We start from the raw sequence: 19,568 nt of genomic DNA, 5'->3' as shown, positions 1-19,568 counted from the left end.
TGTAAAATACTAAAGAATATTTTAATCATTCTTCTATGTTTACATTTACACTTTTAACAAAATCTTTTCTGAATATATTTAACACGCGGGTACACAGATTCTCTCTCTGAGGGTGTTCAGACCTGGTTCTGAATCTGACAATTTGACTATTTTCTTGTTGTTTCTGTTGTTGTTTACATATGTCTTCTCTTTTATTTCTCCCCTTTGTTTACTTTCTTAGAAATCTTTATTTCCTATCAATTACTCACCAGATTGTTCACAAAAGGAATCTGGTGGAGTTTTCTTTAGTTCTAATCGTCACTGGTTGAGTGATTACTGTCACTGCCTTCACTGTCACTATCACTGTCACTACCACCTCCATTGTTGTCGCCGTTACCAGACTTGCTCTTGCTGTCACTCTCATCACCACTGTCAGATGCACTGTCACTGCTGTCACTGTCGCTGCTGTCACTATCACTGCTGTCGCTGTCACTACTGTCACTGCTATCACTACTATCTGACTTGCTGTCACTGCTGTTACTACTGTCACTGCTGTCACTACTGTCGCTGCTGTCTGACTTGCTGTCACTGCTGTTACTACTGTCACTGTCTGATTTACTGTCACTTTCACTGCTGTCACTACTGTCACTGCTGTCACTGCTTTCACTACTGTCACTGCTGTCTGATTTGCTGTCACCACTGTCACTGCTGTCGCTGCTGTCAGACTTGCTGCCACTACTACTGTCACTACTGTCACTGCTGTCGCTGCTGTCAGACTTGCTGCCACTACTACTGTCACTACTGTCACTGCTGTCAGACTTGCTGCCACTACTACTGTCACTACTGTCACTGCTTTCACTACTGTCACTACTGTCACTGCTGTCACTGCTGTCGCTGCTGTCACTACTGTCACTGCTGTCACTGCTGTCGCTGCTGTCACTACTGTCGCTGCTGTCGCTGCTGTCGCTGCTGTCACTACTGTCGCTGCTGTCACTACTGTCGCTACTGTCGCTACTGTCACTGCTGTCACTGCTGTCACTACTGTCGCTACTGTCGCTGCTGTCACTGCTGTCACTACTGTCACTGCTGTCGCTACTGTCGCTGCTGTCGCTGCTGTCGCTGCTGTCACTACTGTCGCTGCTGTCACTGCTGTCGCTACTGTCGCTACTGTCACTGCTGTCGCTACTGTCGCTACTGTCACTGCTGTCACTGCTGTCACTACTGTCGCTACTGTCGCTGCTGTCACTGCTGTCACTACTGTCACTGCTGTCACTACTGTCGCTGCTATTGCTGCTGTCACTGCTGTCTGATTTGCTGTCACTCCTGTCGCTGCTGTCACTGCTGTCTGAGTTATCTTTGGTGCTGCCTGATTTTCCATTCTTATCACTCCCAATGTCACCATTGCCATCACCACCACTATCATTAGCATCTGATGTGTTGACACTATCACCTTCTTCTCCTCCTTTTGAGTCACTGTCATTGCCATTATCGCTTGATTCATCAGAGTTATAAGAAGCATCTCCTCGGCTACTGTGGTTGTTGTCACCTTCAGAATTGGTATCATCACTGCCATTAGACTCATCACTGCTGTTGGGATCATCTCCTTGCACGGATTCATCACCAAACTCATAACTGTCATAGCCATCACTGTTACTGTCACTACGTGTTTTGCTGGGTCCAAACTTATCTTGAGGTTCTAATTTCTGGCCAGGTCCCTGCATGACGTCAACCTCTTCTTGTGCCTTGACATTTCCTTTGCCCACAATCATTCCATGTTGGCCTTTACTCTCTTTATCTTCATTCATTTTCCCAGCTTCTTTGGTAATATTGTTTCTGTTGCCACTGCTGGGACATTCCATTTCTATTCCCTGTGGAAAGATGGAGAAAAGAATGATTAATTAGTGAATGTTATTCCGCAAAATTGTGTTGGTTTGAGGAAGATTGACTGGGGAAAGTGGCCATAGAACAGGAGTTCAGCTTCCAGTACTTCAGAAACATCTGTCTGTGAAAACGTGCTTTATTCAGTACTTGAAAGTACTCTGGTGTTTAGATTATAGACCATCCCATTTGTGTTTTTACCCAATAAGAGCTTTCATAAACAGTTACGTGCTGCATTAATTATTTAGCATAAGACTTTTGAAGAATTATAACCAAATTTTCAGAGATTTCTGCTTTTTAAAATTGTTCTATAGCAAAGTCTAGTATGGACTCTAGCTTTCCCATCAAATATTCAAGTAATTTAGATGCAAAAATACATGACTATTTGTCATGATTTATTTTCATGCTACCATCATGGAAGGAAGGGGAGAATTTAAACTGCCCTTGAAAGAAACCAGCTTCACAAACTAACCTTAACTTGGTTCTTCCCAATAGCAGGTGGCTCTAATTTTTCAGTGATTCCATTTTCCACAGCTTTGCTTTCTCTGTGATTGTGTTTTTGAGTGTCCTCTATTTTTTGGCTACCGTTGTCTCCTGAAATACCGTCAAAATCATCCTCACTCTTGGAGGTGTTGTGTCCGTCAATGGCTTGGGTGTCTTCTTTGTCCGCAGGGTCATCAGCTTCACCACTAATTGAACTTTGACCTAAGCTATTGTCATCGTCACCTTCTGTTTCATGAGGTTGACCCTCTTGGCCCTTGCTGTTATCAGGACCTTTTTCTCCATTCCCTGTCTCTTCACCTTCATCATCACCAGAGCCCTTGTCTTCATTTTCATCTGCTCCATTCCCACTAAGTCTTCCATCAGAATTGTCCAAGGCAACATCTTCTCTATTGCTACCTCCACTTTCCCCTGGTGTTACCCCTGTCTCCTTATTCCCGTTGCTCTCGCCTTCTCTCTGAGGTGTTTCTTCACTTGTATCACCCCCATTTCTACAGAAATTCCCACTTATTTCATCCTCGTGACCTGTACCATTATTGCTTCCAGCTACTTGATGTCCATCTTCTTGGACAACAGTGGCATCTTTACTCTGACTTGCATTTCCAGCACCCCCATTTTGGGAATTGTTCTCAGTAATCCCACTAATATTGCTCCCATTTGCTGTTCCAGCACTGTCGATGATGCTTACTTGTCCCCTGATGCCATTTGCTGTGGTGCTGTCTTTTTGATGGAGCCCATCATGACCATATGTTTCTGGTTTTCCTGTGCCCCCATTCAGATCCTCGGTATTCCCCTCTTCATTTGCTAACATGGAACTTGTAGAAGAACTTTTCTCTCCCACTTCTGCCCCCTCAGAACCATTTCTCTCTACTTTGTAACCATCTTTGGTGTACTGTTGCCTTCCTCTTTCATTTTCATGCAGGAGGACACCACTTTCTTTGGTGGTATCATTGGCATTTAACTCATCCTGGAAAAGAGAAACAATGCAAAATAAATTGTGGATACCAACTTAAAGTAAAGCAAACTGAAAAGATGAGCATCAATTTTTTGGAAGTTAGTGGAATCTAAAAACAACTTAGAAACACATTTTACATCCTATACCTGTATTGGCACTTTCAATTTTGCTAGAAGATTTAAATTCACAGATTTGTCAACAGCATGTCTCTCCAATGGCTTGATTTGAGGAACCTACCAAAGTGAAAATACTGGAAATTGAAAACATTCTTGTTTTGTGCACATGTGTGCCCACACACACACACACACACACACACACACACATTTTTCTCCAAATGAAGAAAAAAAGATATAACACAAAGGTCAAAGTATGATCTAACTGGGTAGAAAAGAGAAGTGGCTTGTTATAGGGCTTATGTAGAATTTAAACTTGGCAGTATTCCCAATTTTATTGAAGTATTAACCAGATCACTTAACTGTAGAAAGGGAATAGTCTTTTATAAAAATGAAGAGAGAGACCTTTGATATTTCTATACGATGCTTCTTGCAATAGCACCAGGCCCACATTAAGTATAACCCTGGCCAAAACCCCTAAGAAAATCGTAGGTGTGACCAGAGCCAGGGAGGAAGCAAAGGCAAGTACTTTGCTACTTCTGTGCCCTTCAGGAGCACAATGAAAACAGTTGAGAAAATTCTCAACTACAGAAACACCAAAGTATTTGGTATTATGAAAACATATCAAAATGTTAACCATAGCAGCTGGCTAATAAAATTACAAATGGTTTAATTTTCCTAATTTTTCTTTGTTGGTATTCATCTGTATATTCCAAATTTAACTTTCTGAGTGAAACATCAGTTTTCCCTTCATTGAAAAAACACGTGATTTTTTTCCTACTTTTCTTTCTTGAAATCTTCCTAAACAATACAGGCTTTGTTGATATTAGAATGAAACTCATAGGGTGTTAGCAAAGATGGACAGTCTCCATGACTTCTAAGCATTAAATGTAAATAAATCTGAGTGAATTTTAAAAGAAATAATCCTTCCAACAAGACAGGAGTTTCAATTAGAAGAACGGGAGCATGAATTGGAGTGCCTATTTGGTTTTGTTGAGACCCCAAATATATCTTGTAAAGTCTTTCATGTAAATCTAAAAGTTTAGATTCAGCTGATCGACAAGGTCTCAAGAAAAAAAAAAGTATATATATATATACTTTTATATATTTATATATTTATATATATGTTAGCTTAAAAAAGATAACAAAGTAAGAAGGGTTTTTTGAGGGAGGCATACTTACTGGAATGGCCCATGCTACTGTCCAAATGCAAAAATATATAATTATCTTCATTTCCTTTAGAAATATTAATCAGTGGCTGTTTTTGAAGAAAAAAGAACAGCACAAAATTACTTATAGAGCAAAATATGATAACCATATAATGTATTATTTTGGTCTGTAAGCATTTGCGTTTTTCCTGGGCAAGGAGTATGGATCCAACATCAGAAGAAGCTGTCAAGACTCAGCGTTCCTGGGCTTCCCTGGTGGCGCAGTGGTTGCGAGTCCGCCTGCCGATGCAGGGGACACAGGTTTGTGCCCCGGTCCGGGAAGATCCCACGTGCCGCGGAGCGGCTGGGCCCGTGGGCCATGGCCGCTGAGCCTGGGCGTCCGGAGCCTGTGCTCCACAACGGGAGAGGCCACAACAGTGAGAGGCCCGCGTACCAAGAAAAAAAAAAAAAACGACTCAGTGTTCCAGAACACACCTGGAGTCACAGTGACGTACAATGGCGTCATCCAGCTCAGTACTGATGGCGCTACCTAGACTTTTTCTGCCTTTGCTAATGAAGGGGTACAGCCAGGCAGTTACAAAAACCATAACTATAACTTTCTCCTTCTGTTGTTCCTGATGGCAATAATGTGTCTTCTGAATAGTTTTAATCAAGGATTAACTAATTCTGCTAAGATTGTGCTTAAAAGATTGTGTTTATCATCCCCACCCCCAAAGCCACACTACTGGGCTGGCTAGACTGTACAGAAAAGAAGTTACTAGCATGAAGATGAAAGAACATGGAGTTTGGATTCAGAGACCTGGGTTCCAATTCTATCTTTGCTACCTGATGTGCGAGCTTGAAGAATTTAAGCAGCTTTCTTAAGCATTTGATTCCTCGGTCTGGGATAATAAGAATACCTGCACTTCAGGATTATCCCAATTATCTTAGCAGAAGAATTTTCTCTGAGAAACATTCTCTGACTCCATGTCAAAGGGCGTTTGCTGTCTCTCTCCCCTTTACACCCAGGAGCTTCTGCACACCTTGCTAGTAGCGCTGCACAGTTTTCACTGTTTTAAAGTAGCCTGGTGGCTACTTATATGTTCCCCCACTCTACTGAGAGCTCCTGAGGTCCAGGAGAGTGTCTTGGTGATCACTGTATTCCAAACCATAGCACAGAAAAAGCTCTTTTGTGAATGTTGATGATGAATATATACTTATTACTCTAAGCAACATGTAGCACTGTTCCGGGTATTTAACAGTCTCAATAAATGATAGCGATTATTATGTGGGACTTCTAAAAACATGATCCTTCATTCCTGTTAGAATCCACATTCAGAAACGATCTAATGTACATTTTTGATACTTTGGGATAGACATTGGGTTCATGAGAATCAAAATTTTAAACCGCTGTTTACTGCAAATTGGATTTCTTGATATAATGATGCTATTACTATAGAAAAGAAGGAGGAATTTTACTCCTATTTCATGCACTCCTACTGGATTTATAGATTATAATATTGTATGTCATAAGATAGCCTTGATTGAATTTAATGTTGATAGTGGAAGCATAATAAAACCGCAGTGAATATCGACTGTCCTAGAAGTATTGGCATTTTCACAGGAGAGAGGACCCAGTTCCAGAGCTATTGAGAGGGGAAAAAAATGTGCTTACTCTTATAGCTGTTCAACAGAAAGCCAAGAATAGCTAGACCTCTTTCAAAAATGCTATAGATTAAAAACGAGGCTGATATGACCTCAGGACACTATAATGCAGAGCTCTGGGGCATAGATGTGGAAGGGCAGCTGTTTAGTAAGCAGAGGTTATACTGTACTTTGCAGTCCCAAACCTAATTATTACAGAGACTCTGCAGAAGACCAGCCTACACTGTGATTTGGAGGAAACACGGTATCCTGGAAAGGAACTTATAGTGAAGGACAGAGTTATGTGCATCCCATTTCTGAACTGCAATCCAGCAATCTGACCACTTTAGCTCTCTTTCAGATCTACTCCAGAACAGTTGCACAATGCACGACGCTACTTGCCACTGTGTCCACAGGTAGCGAAATGGCTTGAAAGGCTACTATAGAAATGGCCTCCGTTTTGTCAGTCTGAAAGCAGAGGCTTCAGAATTGTGTGAACCCCCTTCAGATTATTTTATGTATTATCACAAACAAAATGAGATTTTACTTAATTTGAACAAGTTAATAAAACCTTGAAAAGCAAAGCTTAAATAAAGCCCTGTTTCAAAGCCCAAGGTAGTTATTTATATCTGGTTATCTAATTTGTTATCAAAACTAATAAAAGCACCCAGATAATTACAAGGTTTCTACCTCTGTTTACCATTTTTTTAGTAACATGTCTTTTATTTTCCAAACCTATTATTATATCATGAAACAGAAAAAGTGTGTGAAAGAAGTCAGACTCTCCAGATATCCTAAGTAGAAGTATTTTAATCTAGTTTTAAAACCCTAATGTCAATTGGTAAAATAATAATAATAACAATTTATTATTATTATTATTTTAGGCCAAAGGTTGATTTTTCAGGGACCAAAAAATTAAATGTAAACTGAGATTCATTCAACAAACATTTGAAGGCCTGATGTGGGCCAGATTCTGAACCCTGGGAACAGATATGAGTCCTACCCTCATAGAGTTTATTACTGACTAGATTAGCCAAACTTTGAAATAAATGTAACATAATGTGTTAAATCAAATTCCTAAATCCATGTTCATTTCTTAATACAGTCAGTGTTTAAATGTTACTATTTGAAAGAGATGGGTTTTCTGCATAAAAATAACAGTAATGGAGCTTTAGTGAATTATGCATAAAATATTCTAATCACTCATTCCGTTGTTAATATTTTAGATATAAAATATGTGCTTCATCTTACATATACTTTTCCTGACTGTTAGCAACTGACATTTTAACATAATGGCTGTGGAAAACAAATCTGATTCTTCAGTGATGCAATATTTTGCTAGGTGGAATTAGCACCACTTACCACATAATTTTCCATTATCTTTTAAAACATAATTTTAATTTGACAAGTCAAAAGGGAAGGACAATGTCTAATCATAAGGGTTATTCATTTTTTTAAATCGAGTTGGCTTCTCTGAAATTTGAATTTCTTTCCAAAGAAATCAGTTGGGTCCATCTTACCTTAAAAGCCTTCAAAGGGACTTTGAAAATCCAGGATTTCTTTCTCTTTGAGGACTGAGTGGCACACTGTCCTGGGCTTTTGCATGACAATTTTGTACCTGCCGAAATTTAAAGTCAGTTTGATAATTTTCTCAACCAATCGCTGTTTAGGATCCTTGATATGGGGTTATAAAGTGTCACTGTGTCTATGAAGCACATAATAAGTTACCCCACTTCCTTCACTTGCTGATATGTATTTGCTCACTGAACCATTCGATTCCAAAGGGACTAGATTCACTTTCACTTAATTAAATAGTTCCTGGGAGGCTGTTTTGCATCTTAAATATAGACAATCAGTGTAACATATCTGAAAAGAGCCACTTAAACTCTGTCACCCTGACATTTCTTGTCTTACTAAGGTTGGCAATCTAAGAAAACTCTAGGTTTCTTTAGTAAATATACTGCCTATTTAAGACCCCTATCATTCCTGAGGTAGGTATTAAAGTTTCTGTGCTATAATTCAAGAAACTGTCCACATGCAACAGCCTGGACATTGCCTGAGGGGTCTTTAACAGTCTATAAATAGTAACTCCCAAGAAATCTCTCTGACCTAAATAAACAGTGGTGTGAAGCTTAAAAATGTATCAATTTAGTGTTCAAACTAAATTTTAAAAATAGATATTCAAAATACTAAAACTTATTGTAAGGTAGCTAGATGTGCAAAAGTGCATACCTACAGTAGATCTAGCTCTCAGTTATCTCTGTTATTTGTGCTAGCCGTGGAGGATGACCTAGAAAGCCAGACCATAATTCTAGCACAAGTTCTGGCACCTGAACTCACCATTCACTTGAACCCCAGACGTATGCTGTAATGCGGGTAACCCCTAAACCAGTTCTCCAATCTAAGAATTGAAAGCCTTGACAGTCTAAGTCTCTCCATGTACTTGTTCAAAATATTCCAATTTTTTAAAATGTCATAATATCAAAGGATGTGAACCAAGTAACTTGCTACAATCCAACAGTGATAACTCCAGAATTTATATATAGAACTATTACAGGGAAAGTAGTAAGGTTGAAAGGGAGTGGAAGGAATGGAAAGAGATTTGCCTTGAAGCTGTGTTTTCACAGCAAGCACTTTGTTCTTATCTAAACAGCATGTTTACGTGGGTGGCTTAAAGGACCTAATCAAATTTTAAGGAGTCTTAAGTCACTTCTGGGAGCAACAAAACAGATACTAGTGGAGGTTAGGGAACTGAACCTGCCTTCCTTTTCCATTAACCTGAATTAACATGAGAATTCTGATCTTTTGTTAACTTTCCCAGGTTTCAGCAAAGGATTGTAGCGTCATACCCTCAGCTTTTTCTAGATCATTCTCTCCTGATGGCAAATTTCTTAATTTTAACATCTTTTGCCATTTGGATAGGCAGAGACCTTTCAATACCATCAGGTCCTGGTTTCTTTCTCTTTAACAGTTTTTCTCTCAATGTATTTTCTCTCCTCTTGCATTTTGTTTATTTTTATTTATTTATTTATTTATTTGCGGTACGCGGGCCTCTCACTGTTGTGGCCTCTCCCGTTGCGGAGCACAGGCTCCGGACGCGCAGGCTCAGCGGCCATGGCTCACGCGCCCAGCCACTCCACGGCATGTGGGATCTTCCCGGACCGGGACACGAACCTGCGTCCCCTGCATCGGCAGGCGGACTCTCAACCACTGCGCCACCAGGGAAGCCCCTCCTCTTGCATTTTGTTATAAGTAGCAAGAAGAAGCCAGGCAGAAGCTTCAACACTTTGTTCAAAAATCTCCTTAGCTATATATCCGAGTTCAGTGCTTACAAATTCTGCTTTCCACATAACTGAAGGACAAAATTCTGCCAAGCTTTCTGTCACGAGGATAACAAGAATCCTCTTCCTCCATATTCCAGTGATGTCTTTGCTCACTTCCTTCTGAGACCTCGCCAGCAGTGTCTTTAACATCTATATTTCTACTAACAGTTTTCCAGCCTCTACCCATTGTCTGATTCCAATGCTACACCCACATTTTAAGAATTTCTTATGGCAGCACCCCACCTCCATGTACCAAAATCTATATTAGTTTTCTCTTGCTGCCTAGCAAGTCACCAAGTGTACTTTTGCTTTTAGAAGGCTTATTTGGCTCATTGAGCCTCACCTAAATAATCTCTTTATCTTAAAGTCAACTAATTAGCACACTTAATTACATTGGCCAAATCCTTTTTGCCATATTAACAGGACTTCATCATGAGGCAGGAGATAGATGGGCCCCAGCCTGAACAGTTTCCCCACTGTGGACAGAAACTCCATAATAGCAGAAACTTCATAAAAGCAGGATGATGGAGGAGGCTGGGCCCTGCCCAGATAGAAGATAAGAGACCACGTATTCCTCATTCCTGAAATCAGGAGACCTCCCCGACTACACATGAGCAGAAGGGATCTTTGGAGGTCAAAAGCGGAGTGATGCTAACTGATGCCAACTGATGCTCATTACCCATAGGCCTCTTTGGTAGAATCCATCTTGGCTAAGAGCTGCGTGCGCACACATGGGAAAATACTGAGCTATACCAAATACAGACTTTGAACCAGGTCAATCAAAATGATTGGCCAAAGGAAACCCAGAAGAAATGCCCCATGTAAGTGATTCAAACTGCCACGAGGGCATGACTCTCTCTCTGAGCCCACCCATTTGTGTCTATCCCCACGTACTGTACTTCTTTTTTCCCTAATAAATACTTTACTCGTTTCACTACTTTCCATCTTTGTGGGAATTCTTTTTCTGCAAAGCCATAGGGCCAGGGCCTTGTCACTGACCACTGTTCTAGTGGCTAGGATTCGGTGCTCTCACCGCCGCAACCTGACCTCAATCTCTGGCTGGGATCTGAAACCCTGCTTCAAGCCGCTGTAGGCCAAGGCCACCAGAGATCAATCATGGAAATGATACTTCATCATATTTACTCGTTCTCTCCACATTCAAAGGAGAGAGGATTGTACAAAAGTGAGGGTCATTGGGGATCGTCTTAAAATTCTGCCTACCACACATGTTAAGCTACAGTGAAAGAAAATAGATCAATATCTTCATGCCTTGGGGCTGGGGGCCACGGTGCTGGCGTGTGTAGAAAGAAGGGATTTTTAAAGGGGGCATGAGGAAATTTTCATGGATACTTTTGATTGTCTTAATTGTGGTGATTGTTTCATGGGTGTGTACATATGTCAAAACGTCAAATTGTACCCTTTATATATGTACACTTTATCGTGTGTCAATTACACCTCAATGAAGCTGTTAGGGGGAAAAAATTAGTAATTAACCCATTTCAAATTCTGTAAATTGAGAAGTGAAAACTGCGGTTTTAATAAGGTCTACCTAAAGGGAAACATAAACTTCAATTTATTGTGGAAACCAAACAATTAACTAAAATTTAAGATCTGGGCTCAGAGATCTACATCAATTTAGTAACTACAAAAGCTATCTATAAACCCTTAATTAGGCTTGTTATTCTGTTCTTAAAGAAAGAGCTTGGAATGGAACTCTTAATCTAGAGGCTACTCTATTACCATGACTTTGAACTATCTGTCTTCCTGTTTCCTTAAATTTGGATAAACAGTAGCTGAGCCAAACGTCAAAAGTAAGGCAAGAATAGCAATAGCAGCGGAGACACAGGGAGAATGTTCCAACTCAGATTATTTTAAGTTGACTCCAACTAGTTCACAGCAGAAGCCACTTGAGTAGGTGTTCTCTGTGTGAACAGATGTATAACATCCCTACCGGACACCTTTGACTGATGGAAGTTTAAATGGCAAAAACCTTCCACTGCCGGACATTGAATTAATGTCAGTGCAATTTAAAAAAACAGACACTGTATTAAGTTTTTTTAAAACAACCATAGTCTTTTTAAAAGTGGTAACCATTTCTTCCAGATTCCATATTCCATTTCCACCAAGGCTCTAGTTGGCATAATGTTGTGTGAAATAGCTTGATTAAAGAAGACATTATAACTGAACCTCAAGTAATAGACATGTCTGTTGGCCTGTCTTAGCTTCCAATGTCTTATTATGACTGAGACAACAACTGCTAGAACACATAATCCTTTCTTCTTATGAAAAAAAAAAAAAACTTCAAGTTTTCCTCTTTCATGGGCACATATTTTATTTTCTCCAGACCTGTGTCTCAGATATTTAGAGCTAGTAGAGAGTAATGATATAGATTTGAAGTCAGATGTATCTGGGTCAAACCCCTGCCTTTTCCTATGTGACCTTGGAAAAGTAACCTAATCTTTCTAAGATTCAGTTTTTTCATCTGTAAAATTATGTTATGATAACAGTTAACACTTATATAACATTTATATATTAGCATTTATAACAAGATACACCCTGTACACAGCAATCTAAGCCCATTATCTCGTGTAGTCCTTAAATGATCACACAAGATAACTCTGCTGTCTCCATCATAGGGATGAAGAAAGTGGGTCCTAAGGTGGCACAATCAATAAGTGACAGAACCCAGATTTGAACCCCATAATTCTGATCTCAGAACCTGGCTCTTAGCCACTGCACTAAATTAATTGCCTCCTTCATAATGACACAGTGAAGGTAATGTATGCAAAACCACTCCGTACCCAGCACACACATGACTCCTAATAGGGGGAGCTATTATGAATTTCATGGTTCTTTGCCAAGTTTGAGTCCCTTCCTTGTCACTGCCCAAACTTTCCTAAGATTATTGGTAAAGTGATGTCTTTTAAATTAAAAATAAATTAATAAAATAAAATTTTAAACTTTAACAGTTATTTTATGAAATATTATAAGTAGATTATTAATTTTTCTTGTCCTGAGTGCTGAACCTCTTAACAGGCATGCCTGGTTCCAGTCTCTGGGCCCTACCCCTGAATCTATCACCCAGATGCTGGCATAATCTTTCAAAAATGCAAATCTAATCATGTTACTACTCGACTTAAACTTCTCAGTGTCTCTTTAATGTGGCATGGGGCTTCTGAAACCATCCAGCTTCAACTTGGGCCCCACCCCTTTGAGAACCCTCGAGACCCTGGAAGAAGAGGAACAGGGTCAGACACGCAGTTGGGGTCGGTTGCATGTCCTCCTGAATGCACAGGACGTGTCCTGTATTTAAATGACCTTTCCTACTTCCTGTATTGACTTGGTCGGGTCTACCTAAGTGTCCTATATTCAGCTCTTCTCAATACTTATGAAAAGTTGGTGCTATTTTTCCACCACAGTAACTGGAGCTTAAGTCTCTTAAATGGCAACTCCAGCCCCAAATTATTCCTGCACACATCTGTACAACCCGAGTTGCCCTCTCCTGCAGGTCTGGCTGAGGGAAAACCAAAAGGAGGGACTTAGAATTAAAATACATATTTTTCATACATAAGAAAAGAAAAGACTGTTCTTTGGCTAAAGTCCCAAGTCATGAAGAGGGAACCACCATTAATTAGGGATAGATCAGTGCTCATGTTCTGAAAAATCACCCAATCAGCAAGAGCCTCACTCCAGTAACAGCTTCTGAGAGTTAGCAAATCAATGACATCCAAGCTTCCAAAAGTCTGCCAATCAGTGACAACCCCATGTTTCAGGACAACAGCCAATCAGTAAGTGCCTCATTCCAGTGGCCACACTAGCACATCTGGACTTTCTGAAAGTCCACCGATCCCTGAAAGCCAGGCTTCCCAAAACATTAACTCAGTAATACTGTGCCTTACGAGTACAGCTCTTCCTTGTGCAAAGGGGAAGTTCATCATTTTTACATCAGTTCTTGAGTAGTTCACAAGTTTGCAACTCTTTCAACAGTTCAAACCCTGCTTACAGCTAGTTGTGAGTTCTTACTTGTGAATGACAAACACACCATCACGATCGTGATGTTATCAAATTCAATTTTCATTCCTTGCTGTGTGGCCTTTAATTTGTGTATATTTGAATCCCCAAATGCCAAAACATAATATAAATTTTGTAATACATTTTCTGATCCGTGAACATTGATTAAATGAGGAAAAAGTCCTTTGGAAATTCTCTGTACAATTCCCAATTGTTGATTTAATGTTTTAAAAATTGTAGAAAGACAGATATAAATCAGTATAAAATAGTAACTAAATATAAGAAATGTAATTTCTTCAACTACTGCCAAAGATGTGATAAAATAATAAATTTTTATGGGACATTCAGGTGAAGAAGATAAAATAATCACAGCAGAAGCTGGAATGGCTTTCCACACTGGATATCATCCGACTTCATCTCAAATAACTGTTGGAATGTGCTGCTACCAGAAGTGTTTTCTGATCCCAAAATTACAAATAAATTATCAGGGTGAAATCTATTACAACAATAAAAATGTAATAGTTCCACTTATTGTTACAGAGCTTATGGAAAATCTAATGCCTTATCTTTACATAGCTATAGATGCAAATAGCCATAATGCAGAAAACATGTTCCCTTTGTTTGTACAATTACTTTTCTCATGAAAAAGTGTTACTTATAAGGCTATTGTGAGTAAAATCTCTTCCAGATGAGACTTCAGAAGGGTTCTATTATTGTGTTAGGAGTTAATGAGGAAACTGTACTGCTTTTGGTGGCAAAATCATGAATACAAATTCTGCTAGATATTTACATGAAAGTGCAGACAATGTTTAGTCAAAGTTGAAGCAAAACATGAATGTAAGGTGTTGGCTATCCTGCCATATTCTGCAAATGCTGTTCAAACAGCATCTAATGTCCTTTCTAATGACATTGAAGTCATTATGAAATTTTTCTCCTACTTCAGCATTTATATTGTTCAAACTGAGCAATTAAAAGATTTTTGTGAGAACTGCCAGAAAGAGAAATTAAGAAAACAATCCCACTTATAATTGCATCAGAAAGAATAAAATGTCTAGGAATAAATTTAACCAAGGAGGGGAGAGACATTTACACTGAAAACTATAGGACATTAACAGAAGAAATTGAAAAAGACACAAATAAATGGAAAAAAAGTTTTGTGCTCATGGATTGGAAGAATTAATATTGTTAAAATGTCCATCCTGCCCAAAGCAATCTACAGATTCCATGCAATCCCCATAAAAATTCTAATAGCATTTTCCACAGAAACAGAAAAAACAATCCTAAAATTTGTATGGATCAGCAAAAGATCCCAAATAACCAAAGCAATCTTGAAAAAGAACAAAGCTAGAGACATCACACTTTCTGACTGCAATCTATAAAACAAAGCTACTGTAATCAAAACGACTTGGTATTGGCATAAAAACAGACACATAGATCAATGGAACAGAGAGAGAGGCCAGAAATAAACCCATGCACATAAGGTCAAATAACTTACAACAAAGGAACCAAAAATAAACAGTAGGGAAAGGACAGTATCTTCAATAAAAAGTGTCAGGAAAATGGACAGCCACATGGAAAAGAATGAAACTGGACCACTACCTTACACCATACATAAAAATTAACTCAAAATGGATTGAAGACTTGAATGTAAGACCTGAAGCTATAAAACTACTAGAAGAAAACACAGATGGCAAACTCCTTGATGTCAGTCTTGGTGATGACTTTTTTAATCTGACACCAAAAACAAAGGTAAGAAAAGTAAAAATAAACAAGTTAAATTAAATCAAACTTAAAAGCTTCTGTACAGGAAAGGAGACCAGCAACAAACTGAAAAGACACCTACTGAATGGGAGAAAACATTTGCAAATCATATATCTTATAAGGGGTTAATACTGAAAATATATAAAGAACTCATACAGCTCAGGAGCAAAAAACAATCTGATTTAAAAATGGGCAGATACTTGCACCCCTATGTTCACAGCAGCACTATTTACAATAGCCAAGACATGGAAACAACCTAAATGTCCATCAACAGATGGATGGATAAAGAAGATGTGGTATATATATTATATATACATATATAATATATAATATATACTCACACACGCAATGGAATATTATTCAGCCATGAAAAAGAATGAAATAATGCCATTTGTAGGAAAATGGGTGGACCTAGAGATTATCATACTAAGCAAAGTCAGATAGAGAAAGACAAATACCATGTGATATCACTTGTATGTGGAAATCTAAAATACAACACAAATGACCATATCTATGAAACAGAAACAGACTCACAGACATAGAGAACAGACATTGTTGCCATGGTCGGGGGTGGTGGGGTGAGGTCTGGGAGCGTGTGGTCAGCAGATGCAAACTAGTGTATATGGGATGGATAAACTACAAAGTTCTACTGCAGAGCACAGGGAACTGTATTCAATATCCTGTGATAAATCATAATGGAAAAGAATATTAAATATATATATATATATAAACTGAGTCAGTTTGCTGTACAGCAGAAATTAACAGAACATTGTAAATCAACTACACTTCAATAATTTTTTTCTTTTTGGCTGCACCACGTGTCATGCAGAACTTCCTTGACCAGGGATTGAACTCATGCCCCCCCCCGCCCCCAGTGGAAGCACAGAGTCTTAAGCAATGGACCACCAGGGAAATCCAATTTTTTTTTTTTAATAAAATGAGCAGAAGATCTGAGTAGACGTTTTTCCAAAGAAGACATACAGATGACCAACAGGTACATGAAAAGATACTTAACATCACTAATCATCGGAGAAATGGAAATCAAAACCACATAAGATATCACCTCACACCGTTAGAACGGTTTTTATCAAAAAGACAAGAAATAACAAATGTTGGCAAAGATGTGGAGAAAAGAGAACACTTGTGCACTGTTGGTGAAAATGTAAACTGGTGCGACCACTATGGGAAACAGTATGGAGGTTCCTCAAAAAATTAAAAATAGAACTATCATATGATCCAACAATTCCACTTCTGGATATTTATTAGAAGAAAACGAAAATGCTAACTCAAAAAATGTAAGCATTCCCAAGTTCTTTGCAGCATCATTTAGCTAAGATATGGAAATGACCTAAGTGTCCATTGAAGGATTAATGGATAAAGAAAACTAAATGTATATACATATATATGTGTATATATATGTATATACACATACATATATATACACATACACACATACATACACACACATTGAAATATTGTTCAGCCATAAAAAATAAGGAAATTTTGCCATCTGTGACAACATGGATGGACCTTGAGGGCATCATGCTAAGTGAAGTAAGTCATACAGGGAAAGACAAATATCGTATGATCTCATTTATATGTGAAATTTTAAAAAACAACAACAGAAACAAATGAACAAAATCATGCTCATAGATACAGAGAATAGACTGTTGGTTGCCAGAGGCAACCAGAGGAGTGGGACATAAGTGAAACCAGTGAAGGGGGTCAAAATGTACAAACTTCCAGTTATAAAATAAATAAGTCATGGGGATGTAATGTTCAGCATGGTGACTATAGTTAGTAATACTGTATTGCATATTTGAAAGTTACTAAAGAGTAGATTTAAAAATCTTTCATTTTGAAATCAGCTATACTTAAATAAAATGTTTAAAAATTTCTTTTTCATTTTGAAAAGTATGCACAATGATATTCATTGCTGTTTGTTGTATTAGTAAAAAATGCAACAACCTAAACGTCCATCAGTAGGGGACTAGATAAATGAAGAATGATATATTTATATGATGGAATAACTATGTAGCAGTTAAAAAGGAATGAACTAGAACTCTGTATATCAACATGGATAGATCTAAAAGAAATAGTTGGAAAAAAAAAAGCAACTAGCAACCACTGATATGTTTTCTGTCCTTATCATTTTCCCTTATCCAAAATGTTGTATGAATAAAATCACATCCCTAATGAGATCCCTAATCTCATATCCCACTACCTCCCAGACCAGTTCTGTAGAAAATAAAAGACTAGGTCTAGACTGTAGAAGTGTTTAGATAGAGCTGCCACAACTGAACCTTCTCTGAATCTGAGCAACTACTCCTGGCTGTAATAGAACTCTTCTAAGACCAGTTGTACATCTTTGGCTACCAATCATATTTAGTCAGCAGATTTTCAGAGAAAATGAGGGACACAGGTAATCTGCCATTGCGGAAGCTCCATTCTTTGAACCATCAGTGGCATTTCTGTTAATTACCTATTATGTGACAGAATTTACAGGTCTTACCTATAGTATCTCTTAATATTATTTATATATAAACTTTGTAGCACATATTTATTAATAAAAATGTATTCATAAAATCATTCTACTTTTAACTGAGGCCATCTCTCAATATCCAACAGCTTTGATAGTCAATCCTGCTCATTCAAAGTTTCCGTATTTGCTAATTTACTAACTTGCTAACATTTATTTGTAACCCCAAAATCAATACTTACAGTCATTTTATGGTCAATCGAGGACATGTGCTTGCACAGAGCATCAAAAAAATTGAGCTGCCTTATATGCAAATTCCTAGCTGAGGTCAAACAAGGTAACAGCCTTCTTATTTCAACTCTCATACTGTAAATGTGTCCTTTTTGGTCTATTTAGTGCCACATTTTTGTATTTTGTGCTTTTTGTTGGTGATTTCATTGCTTCAAATGGCTCCCAAGCATAGTGCTGAAGTGCTATCTAGTGTTCCAGAGTGCAAGAAAGGCTGTGATGTGTCATATGGAGGAAATACATGTTAGATGAGCTTTGTTAAGGCATAAGTTATATAGTGCTGTTGGCCGTGAGTTTAATGTCAATGAGTAAATAAAACGTGTTTATTAATAAGGTGTCTTTAAACAGAAACACACATAAAACAAGGTTATGTATTGACCAGTGGATGAAAATGTTGTGACCAGAGATTCGCAGGATCCTAACCCTGCATGTCTTCTAGGAGCAATGATTCAGTATTTGTTAATTCACTGCTCAAGGCAACTAAGTAAAGCATAACTACCTTGATAACAAGAATTGCGTGTGTGTGCTTAATCAGAAACAACTTTCATAAAATATAATACTTACCCTTACTATTTGTGACACACTTTGATAATCTCTCTTGTGTTTCTTTTATAATGCTGCTTATAATTGTTTCGACTCCCCGAATTGACAAGTCATGACGGGCATCTGGAAAACACTGCTCCAGCACACACAGAAAGAAAACCAATTTTTCTCAGCTTAGTAAATAAAGTCAATATTCAACATTTATGGGAAACATAATGGGCCAAGTTAAGTGATCGCATTCTTAAGAATTTTGATGAGTGGTAGCAGTATCTTCTTAGGTTTTCATTATTTTTCATCTTTTTAGATGCCGTGTTAGTTTCTATTTTGCCATAGATTATGTAGCAGCCGTTGAAAGTAAGAACCATTTAATTCATGGACACCATTTCTTTCTGAGATTTGAGGGAGTTCATAATTTTCTGTTGGTAAAGCAGTAAAGAAAGGGTTGGTTTGTGATCAAGTTTGAGGCATAGGGCCAGAAACTTGTAACCAAGTTTGTTTATTGATTACACTGTAATTCAGATGTTTAATTATGCCTTTTAAGTCTTTTGTCATTTATAGTTATTCTTGTACTCTATGCTCTTACAGAAAGCACTTCGTCATCAGGGAGATTCATAGAAAGGCTGTGGAAGAAGTTACAACCAGTTCCACATCAAGATGATGACCATGCAAGGATTCCACCCATAACAACTCAAAACAAGAAGCTGTCCTGCCCTTGGGGCCCCTAGGTCAGGCATCCAGAGATTTTTCCTCCCTGACAGGCAGAGTCGATGTCCCTACTCAGCCTTGAAGTAGCTACAGAAGACAGACTATTGCCCTTTTGCTTCCCATAAGAATATGGGAGTAAAATCTCTGAGAGGGGAATGAAACAGGGGGAAAGGAGGCAAGGCATAGCCTTTGAAAGAATGACATAGCCCAAGGACATGACATAAACTGATTGGAACCAAA

General features: G+C 38.4%; 1 protein-coding gene across 1 annotated transcript; it reads right to left on the bottom strand.

The window, feature by feature from the left end:
- Window positions 1-290: 290 nt before the first annotated feature.
- Window positions 291-4,659, bottom strand: DSPP (dentin sialophosphoprotein). Its single transcript, XM_029236057.1, has 4 exons — window positions 4,609-4,659; window positions 3,460-3,546; window positions 2,330-3,325; window positions 291-1,847 (listed from the first exon to the last, which is right to left on the bottom strand). Exons 1-4 carry the CDS (start codon window positions 4,657-4,659, stop codon window positions 291-293), a joined length of 2,691 nt encoding a protein of 896 aa, XP_029091890.1.
- Between the last annotated feature and the right edge of the window lie 14,909 nt (window positions 4,660-19,568).

Source organism: Monodon monoceros, unplaced genomic scaffold (assembly GCF_005190385.1).
Source record: "Monodon monoceros isolate NGI ecotype Baffin Bay Population unplaced genomic scaffold, NGI_Narwhal_1 Super_Scaffold_20, whole genome shotgun sequence".
Classification (NCBI taxonomy): Eukaryota; Metazoa; Chordata; class Mammalia; order Artiodactyla; family Monodontidae; genus Monodon; species Monodon monoceros.
This window is presented reverse-complemented; position numbering and strand designations above follow the sequence as displayed.